Here is a 9,809-nt window from a genome sequence, read left to right on the forward strand (position 1 = left end):
CCATTGCCTACAACCATTAAAAAAACGTATATTTGGATCATGACAATATATTTCTGTTTTGTAATAAATAAAAAAAACCTATGGCGAGACATTTTTAATGAGACAATTTTAAACTATTAAAAATACACACGCATATATTGAATAAAGTGAATAACCACATAAACGTGCAAATGACTCAGAAAAAAAGGAAATTAATTAAAATGTGGAGGCAAAATAGTTCATAGATCAGTTTTACCTGTAATCAAAGTTTCATAACATATAATCGTACTGACTTTGGTTTGGTGTCATTTTCCGATTTTAGCTCTAGACTGACTGGAAAAACAAATAAGCTCTATTTTTAGACGCTATTCAGTAAGAGTGCTGTGCGCATTGCCTAAAGGGGACACAGCAACTAGAAACGTGAGCTATTTGATACTCTTTGTGATATTTCAGACTTTCTTTCTTCTTGCTGCTGACAAATGGAAAAAAGAAAAAAACTTGAATACTACAGTGAGTGAGTGACAGCCAGCGGAAACAGGCACACCTTATCGTATCTCTCTTATATTCAAATGTTTTCATGGCTGTGCATGCATGCGCCTGGAGGAAGAGGAGAAGAAATCATTTCCAAGAGGGCGGTGCTACTGTATGAAGTAGGAACAGCGTCAAAGTTAAGAGTGCTTCCAAACATTAACTCGAACTTTAAGTGGCCTCTGCTGTTAAATAGAACAGAAGGAAACCGAGCAGGTAAGATGACGGCTCGCCTCTGCGGTGAGATTTGTTGACTGTAATGTGATCTGTCGATCGGGCTTAGCGGGGGAAATGTCCCGTTAGTAGCACGGCTAACTGAGCTCTTACCTGTGCCAGGTAAAGTCGGCGTATACAGTACAGGTAGAGGTACACTTTTCTGCCTTGTTTGTTTATTTGTGTGTAACATGGGCTATCGAAGAGTAGCCTACGTTACACAGAGCAGGGCAGGACTACTTTCTGATCTGCTGACTTGCGTAAAAAGAAAATGAGTAAGCGATCTAACTTTACAGTAGGATATGTTGCAACAGGCCTCTTACAGCCTGTAAGAACTAACTTGACACGTCTATCAAGAAGATATTAAAAATAAAAGTAATATTACTTGCTTAAAGTGCTTAATCTGGAAGCTGTCACCGTAATTTGCTATATGCAGCTGGAGACTGTCCATTGGGCGTCAGATATGTCTTGTTTCTTTGTTTCTTTTTTTACACTATAGTTCAAAAGACTACGAGAAGAGAGGAAGGAAGCGCATTTTCAATTAAAGCAGCAGGGAGGGCCAAAATATTGGCGTTATCCTTAAGAAATGACAGGTTGAAGAAGATTAATTCAGTTTAACTTGTCTAAATGTTTAATCCATTAATCACCATACTCCACTACTTTAGTAGCCTGTATAAATCTTTAACGATTACTTAATCTCTCAAGGCGAAGTTGGTGGAATTGGTTTTGAGGTGTCAGTTCAGGGCTAAAAATCTTGTTGGGACACCAGAGTTTTTACAAACTTCAAATATGTAAGGCTGAATTTTGTTGAAGCATACATAAAACAAATTACAGAATATTGAGGTATGTAATGGCCACTGAAATGTGTATTATCATGTTTTATTTTACTCTTTGTAAAATTTCAGACTATATGAGCTACAACTCCTTTAGTAACTAATGGAATATCATATTTTTTTCACCCAGGCCAAGTTGATGTAATTCACCTTCTATGCTCCTGAAAAAAAGAGGCTCAGATGCTTCAGGATGGACAAGGCTCTTCCCAGCCTGAGCTCAGTTTCAGACTCTCTGGAAGCAGACAGTGAGGAGTTCCAGCTCAGAGTGGACTTCTTCAGGAAGTTGGGTTACACCCCATCAGAGGTCATGGCTGCTTTGAGGAAACAGGGCTTAAGCACAGACACTAATGCAGTGCTAGGAGAGCTCGTTAGGAACAGAACCAGCAGTGTACCTTGCACTTCCAGCTCTGACAGTGACGAGAGGAGCACACGCCAAAACGACTCCCTGCAGCCTCCCAGTTGGGGTCTTGGGTCCTGCAAAAACACAACGCAGCTGTGGGACCAAAACAAACCGGACGAAGAATTGAGGCCTGTTGTTATTGACGGCAGCAATGTTGCCATGAGGTAATCCTGATGATACTTCCTGCTCTGTAGATTATCAGATTAAATCATAATCCATGAATGTCACAGCTGCTATGAACACTTTCTGAATAAGGACAGTTATTTTTCAAAGTCTTATTTAACTCTCTATTTTCCTACTATGTCGTGTGACTTGACTTTTTAAAGGAGGTGTTGACTGCACTGCCCGTGCATGTTTTAGCATGGACCGCTGAGACATTATGCAAATTCTAGATCCTCTACTCAGAATCCCCACCTTTTTACCAGAAATTATGTGCAATATGTGACTTTAGGACTGGGTAATAGCCAGAGGGAAGATTCCTTCTAAGCAGCATTTGAACACGTGGTGTTTACTCAGATCAGTGTAATTTGTTAAGCCTCCTTTTGACTATGAATTAGATTAGATTATTTTCGGTCAGATTAACTGAACCCATGTTATCTCTTATGCTTCTTCTTTTTTTCACAGTCATGGCAACAAGGAAGTATTCTCATGCCAAGGGATTCAGCTGGCGGTGAACTTCTTCCTTGACAGAGGTCATACTAGCATTACTGTGTTCGTTCCCAGCTGGCGCAAAGAGCTGCCCAGAGCTGATGCTCCCCTGACAGGTGAGGATGGCAGAAATAAAGCAAAGCAGACAGATGTTTCTCATCAAGTAGACGTGACAAATTTCAGCCTAACATCCCTGTGAGGCGAAGTTAAATGAGGTTAATACTGGTGACACAAAAAGCAGTTTTCACACGGGGTGTGAATGACAAATAAGGTTTGATTCAAACAGAAATGAATCTGATATTATTTTCATGCTGGATGTTAGCACGACCATAAAGATGGAATTAGATCCTTAAGACTCACTAATTGCTGGAGGGGAAAAAACAAATGTGATGTGTGCATTGCTGACAAAATATTTTGATGTGCCTGTGTTCTCTTTGAGTCCAGGCCAATAAAGAACAGGTTTTGTATGTGTAAAAAGGCGTCCATTGTAAGCTGTCAATGAAAGAAATTCTTAGAATTGAAAATTCGTTGACTGCTTTTAGCAGTCAGTCTGGTTCTACCATCTGCTAATTTTCTCATTATTGGTTAGTTTAATGTTAGAGAAGACTAAAAGTTTATATTTTAGTCTCCTGGCAGCAGGCAAGACCAGTGAATCCAGGAGACTGAGAACCACACCTTCTGAACTGTCAGATAAGACAAAAGATACAAAAATTCCCCTCCGGGCTCAGTGTGTGGCACATGCAATGGTTACAACATAAGCTGATCACTTCTGTTAAAGTGCCGACTATGTTAGCCTCTTAAAGTTTCAGTTTCTGTACAATGAGATAATATCTGCAGGGCATATCCTGCCATAACCACACTGTAATCAGAATGTTTACCCATAGATTTAGAACAAAAAGTAGCTAAAATGGATATAAATCACTAAAGATGTTCTTAAATGGTAGCCTGATTGTTTTACTCAAGAAGGTAACAAATTCTTAAGGAACTGAAACAAATGAAATAAGCCCACACAACTATTGTATCAGAGAGGTTGCCATTTATTCTAGTTTTTGCGTACAAGTCGTGCTAAGATGATTTTTTTTTTCTTCCCCCACTCACGCTTTTTTTTTGTTAATACAGAAACAAATACCGTATTATACAGTGAGTTTTAGAGGTGATTTTTTTAAGCAAGAAATGAAAAACTTAGAAATTCTATCACATAATTCTGTATTCATGAATAATTCCCACATGAGCCAGGAGATATTACAGAAAAACTAATACATCTATGCAAAAAAAAGTTAAGGTTGTGAAACAGGGTATTATTTAGTTGGCCAGCATAAAATATTTCCATACCAGGCCATGGCAAGAAAAAGTGGAAATACACTTAAATGAGTCACTCTGACTGTTTTTGGGTGGTTCCAATATTGTAATCACAGACAGTCGTGTATAATAGAGTTCTAAATTTATCCCAACTGATTCACTTATGTCCGTGTATTTATAAAGCCCAGATGAATATAATGTCAGTGTATCTTTGTGTAAATATTACCACCTGCAGCACAACAACTAAATAAAAAGGATGGCACATCCTGGAGCATAAGCCCCTTGTTGCTCTCAAGAATTAATAGCTGTGCAGCCTGGGTGGAGCAATCCAAAGGTTCTTTTTTTCAATCTTTGAACAAGGAAGTAAAAATCACCATGTAGTTACTCGTGGGAAAGTCCCATCGGGAAGTAGAGATGGGTTGTTTTTTTTTTGGGGTTTTTTTGTGTGTTGTTTTTTTTTCCACACCTACCGTACTTGATGTTGTAGTTAACTACTGGTATCTATTTACAGTAAGTTGTTAAGTTTTGACAGAAGTTAGAAAAGTGCTTTTCTATCACATAAGGTTTTCTATCTTTTGTTCATCACACAGAGTTCAAGGTTCATTTCACTTACCCTTAACTTGTTTTGAAGCACTATCAATGTGTGTGTGTGTGTGTGTTTGTGTGTGTGTCTTTGTCGTGCATTTATTCACTCAGCTTGCACGTAGCATGATCTAGAGTAATCTTAAGCTACCCCTCATTTCCTTATGTTCTAATTCCAAAAAATTTGTGGTCTTGAGCAATCATTCTCCAAGGTTTATGAAGGTTTTCAAAGTTTTACTCTAGAAATTTTCTGCTAAAGCACGCAAAGTATATCTGAAAGTCGTGTCTTTAAGAAATAGGAAAAAATCCAGATCTGACACAGGCCCAGAGAGATGCATCTACTGTTCACTGAAGCCTCGTCAGAAATGGTTTCAGTGAAATGGTGGCTGTCAAAAACCATTCTTAAGGAAATGAAACGGAGAGAAAAGGCTGAGGTATGCCAAAATACACAATACCTGGACTGAAAATCAGTGGCAACAGGTCTTATGGAGTGATGAATCCTGTTAGAATTTTTGGTTCTATTCAGAAGAGATCAGGAGAAAGGTACAACAGTAAATGTCTGCAGCCATCTGTAAAACATGGTGCAGGCTCTGTCATGGCTTTGGCCTGCATTTCATCCAGTGCTTTGTGGAAGTATGAACATAGAAAAGTGCTGTCAGAATCTTGATCCACCATGCAATAGCATCCCAGAGGTGTCTGATTGGCAGCAGCTTCATGTTTCAGCACGACACATTACCAAGTTTGCAAAGAAATACCTGGATAGAAAAGAAAAAAATAGAATGACCTCCCCAGGCCTAGAAATTCAATTCAATTTTAGTTTTATTTATATAGTGCCAAATTACAACAACAATTGTCTCAAGGCACTGAAATCAGCATTATGGAAGGAGTGTGGGATGCTCTTCACAGAGAAGGGAACAAAAGGCTGCCAACATCCAATAAAGAGCTTACTGGATGTTGGCAGCTTTTAAAAAGCCTGGAGAACTATTCCTGAAGACTACATAAAGAAATGACAAGAAAGCTTGCCTGAGAGAGTTGAAGCTCTTTCAAAGAATAAAGGCAAATATTAACTTTCAACCTTGTTAAAATTGTACAAACTTTGTTTTCACCTTGTGGTTTGGCATGCATCTTTCAATAAATCCACATCTTTTTAATGTGTCACAGTACAGTTGAATACACAAAATCATTTAATACAGCGTAAATTGTCAACTCTGGATCTGTAACTGATTACTGGTTGCACTTTCAGATCAACACATTCTGCTGGAGCTTGAAAAAAGGAAAATCGTTGTCTTTACTCCATCACGCCGTGTTGGGGGCAAGCGAGTGGTTTGCTATGATGACCGCTTTATTATCAAATTGGCGTATGAGTCCGATGGAATAATCGTATCCAATGACACCTACCGAGACCTCCAAGCAGAAAGACCTGAGTGGAAGAAATGCATTGAAGAGAGGCTGCTCATGTACTCCTTTGTGAATGACAAGTAAGCCTGTTCTTGTATGTGCCTGTGAAATACCACATTTTCCTTCCGTGGTGAATTTTCCAGAAAAAGAATTTGCAGCTTACAGCAGAGTTGCACAAGTGGATGAAGAACTCTACAATTTTTGTATTTTTCTACAGGTTCATGCCCCCAGATGACCCTTTGGGTCGCCACGGCCCCAGCCTTGACAATTTCCTTCGGAAAAAGCCTCGTCCTACGGAGCAACAGAGACAACTCTGTCCATACGGTAGGTACGATTAGCATATCGATCAGGAAGTGTTACCCTCTTCTGCAGCAGAGAATGTGCTGTCCACATTAGATCTCATCAACAAAAAATCTTTTTGCTTATGTGTCTTATTTTTCTCCATCACAGAAAAAAAGTGCACGTATGGCATAAAGTGTAAGTTCTACCATCCTGAGCGGGTAAACCAACCCTATCTGTCTTTGGCTGATGAACTGAGAGAGAAAGCCCAGATTTCTACTGTAAAAGAAGAGAGAAATGCCAGATTGTCACCCAGACAGCTTCAGTCTGATCCCGCACTTGCTCAAAATGCCTATTTTCATCCTCGAGACTCCAACAAAGAGCTCAAAAGAGATCAGCAGACTTCCTCACCACCTTCTCACGTTAGTGAAAACAAGCTGCTGTACTGGGAGGATCCTAGACACAATCCAAATCACATGCCGTGTTCTGTAACAGGAACCCAGTGTCAGAAAGAGTGGCCTGGGTTGCACTTGATGCCAAATCATTACTATGCCAACATGTCTCAAGAGTACCTGGATTCAGGCCTTGGCTCTTTTGAGAGTCAGTACTCTGATATTTCGCATTCCCTCCGCAACTCAAAGATGCTCAGGCTGCAGTATCAGAGTGCTCCTCCTGGAGCCACAAATTCTCCCGTACATTTAGAGAAAAATAACATCAATCAGCCTTGCAAGTGCTGTTCTCATGCAATGCCCTCGACAGTTCACCAGCAATTTCATGGAAACATGGACTCTCAGGCACAACCCCAATACAGCGCCTATCACCCAAATGCCCTCACACCCACTGCTTCCCACCAGCGCAGCCTCCCCAGCCATTTCCAGTACAGTGGAGGCACCCATGTTCAGCAACATTACTGGTCAGATCCCTTTCAGGGGTTACCACAAGCCAGCAGACCAAATAGCCTCCCTTCTTCAACTCGTTCTTCACACTACCACAATTCTTGCTGCTCTAGCAACAGTCATCAGTACTATTCAAGGGGACAACAACCATCTTCTGCTGCATTTGACTCACAAAGGTTAGAACTCCGCAACAAGCTCAAAACTATCTTCAACCCACATCTGGTGGATACTGTCATGGAAATGTTTCCAAATCTGATGAATGCTGAGAAACTAGCTGCAGAGATACTGAAGCTGAAAGCCCAAAGAGATCTTTTCTGATTATTCTTCTTTCAGACCTGTCATTACTACTTGCCTTGACCTCAATAGCATCCTTATCACCTTTTCAGAAGGTCGCATAGGGCCTATAGCTGAGTCATTTAAAAACTAATTCTGTGCAATGTGCTATTATACTGTAAAAATGAAACGTTTTATTTATGAATGATTTAGTTAATCTGTTATAGGTTATATATTTTTTTTTATGACACTGGAGTCATATGTCTTTGTCATCCATGTTTTGGATAAAAAGTGCCTCTAGATGGAAAACGGTTACATTTATGCATATTTGTTTATGCATATTGCTTCAAAGTTAATTAGTTTTAAGTTCTCATGAAATAACCTGTTGCTGTACTATGTGCTACTTTTAATCTTAGTTCTTCAGAAACAGCCTGCAGACAAGTATTATCCGTTCAAGGGACAGTTGCAGTATACTAAAAAACACTGGCAGTCAGTCCAGAAAAGTACCCAGGCTTCCAAATATTATTAAAAGGAAAGTAGCTGAGATACCACAATAAAAGAAAAATGAAACGCTAATTATGTAGGTGAGCTATAAAAACCTTTATGAACTATGGATACAGCCACCATGACATAACCAACTGGTTTGGGAAGTCCCCTTTTTGAGAGCATTTTTGCTGTTGCTATCTTGCTTTTGTTTTTGTTTTTTAAACAAACATGACAAGTGAGGACGGAGAAAATGAGGACACCAAACGCTCATGCAATGGTAACTTGTCACACAAGTTACACAGAAGGTATTTTCAGCTGCTTTCTTATCATCTGCATGTTTGACCTTCCTGATGTAACCAGTACTAGGAGTGCATTTACCCTGTGAGGTTGGCTTTATGTCTCCTCTCCATCTCAGGCCAGAGAGCTTTTACATGTAAGGGTAACATGTTACCCTCAGAGCTACATCCTGCTCATCTACTTCACTGTAAAGACAACACCACAAAAAGACAGCTAAATAGAACTCCTGCATGCTGTCTCTGTCATTGCTCGTATGTTTAATAAATATTTGCATCTATCCAACCTTCAGCATTTCAGAAATTGCATCTTAAATGTGCAGGCTTAAGGTAGTCTTTGATCTAAAGAGGCATTGAGTCATCCACTTTACACCTCTGTCTGAGGTTTCCAAAATAAAGTTAATTGTTGAATTCGTTATCAGAATTTTTTTCTATCGTGACCTTTGAGTTTTTGCATTAGAAAAGGCAACTAATGATGTCCTGCTGCATTTTTAAATTGTTTTTATTGGTCGGGAATTTTGTTTCTCCTTTATTAACCAGCTCAAACTTTAAACTTTCAAGAGTATTTCATCTGATATATCAATAATTTTGAAGTGTTCCTACCTGTCAGCATTTTGTTTCTGTCCTGATAAGATCTGGCATGAGAAAACCTGTAGTAGGTTACGTCACAGAGGGCATGTTTCTCTGTAGTGTAAAGTCAGTAGTTTGATTTACGGCATACGCCTCTCCAAAGAGCGACTCTGTTGCTTTTAGTTCCCCACTTCTGAAATAGCTTTGGTGTCCTTGCTCTGTGAGCTTCATAAGTAAATATAAAAGTCATGTAGTCCACAAAGATAAGCTAACATTGCATGTTTTTGCCATACAGTGTAAATGCTGATCTTGCTAGGAAATTGAAACTGAACTTAAAAAAAGGCTTTGACCCAAGCAAAAGGAACTTGCTGATGTGTCATCATCATTTGTTCTGTAAACCTGAATCAGCTTCATGAATCATTCTCTGAATAACTGTCCCGATTAGTGTGTGTAGGAGAGACTACAGTATAACGTATAAAAATGACAGTTATGGAATTTAGTTCTCATAAATGATTTGTATTCTCTATTCTTATATTGGATCATTAACTTCAAATGTTTAGTGTTAGAACTCATTGTAAGAATATTTAGGAAATGCATTGTCACTACCTATTAAAGTCTATTGTAATAATAATATGTGTGAAGTCTATTACAACACAAAGGGACGGGGATTAGCACTGTTGCGTGGAGAGCCAGCCAGTGGTTTAAATCCAGTTTTCTGTGTGGAATTTTCATGTTTCCCCATACCTGTGTGGGCTCTCTCTGGCTTCCTCCCACAGTCCAAAGACATGCATGTTGGTTTAATTGGTGATTCTAAATTGGCTATTGGTGTGAATGTAAGTGTGATTGGCTGTCTTTGCTGTCCACAGCTACCACTTTACACCCAATGAAAGACAGGATACGCTACAGCTCAACGGCGTTCACGAAATGGATTTGCAAAAGAAAATAAACAGCTGGTATGGGGTTAGTGGATTAATCCCAAACTAGTTCTTCGGGTTTATTTAATTCACTTGTAAATATCCCTCTGATGTTAATCAGAGACCAAACAACAGTGATCCTGATTGCCTCACAGGTAGAATTGCTGCCAAACTGTCCTACTCCGTTTCACAAGAAACAGCGCAGCTCGTGTTGCAAG

The 9,809-nt window shown here is 39.4% G+C and overlaps 1 protein-coding gene across 2 annotated transcripts; it reads left to right on the forward strand.

The window, feature by feature from the left end:
• Positions 1–371: 371 nt before the first annotated feature.
• On the forward strand, positions 372–9,285 carry zc3h12aa (zinc finger CCCH-type containing 12Aa). Of its 2 annotated transcripts, none has more exons than XM_005736113.1 (6): positions 372–399; positions 1,684–2,117; positions 2,578–2,717; positions 5,726–5,960; positions 6,098–6,204; positions 6,331–9,285. In XM_005736113.1, the coding sequence occupies exons 2-6, from the start codon at positions 1,744–1,746 to the stop codon at positions 7,371–7,373; spliced, it is 1,899 nt and encodes a 632-aa protein (XP_005736170.1). In that variant the 5' UTR covers positions 372–399; positions 1,684–1,743; the 3' UTR covers positions 7,374–9,285. The 2 variants fall into 2 exon arrangements, with proteins under 2 accessions (XP_005736170.1, XP_005736169.1); XM_005736112.2 differs by having other exon boundaries at positions 380–723.
• The last annotated feature ends 524 nt before the right edge of the window (positions 9,286–9,809 follow it).

This window comes from Pundamilia nyererei, unplaced genomic scaffold (assembly GCF_000239375.1).
Source record: "Pundamilia nyererei isolate P.nyererei 1_Seehausen unplaced genomic scaffold, PunNye1.0 scaffold00067, whole genome shotgun sequence".
Taxonomy (NCBI): Eukaryota; Metazoa; Chordata; class Actinopteri; order Cichliformes; family Cichlidae; genus Pundamilia; species Pundamilia nyererei.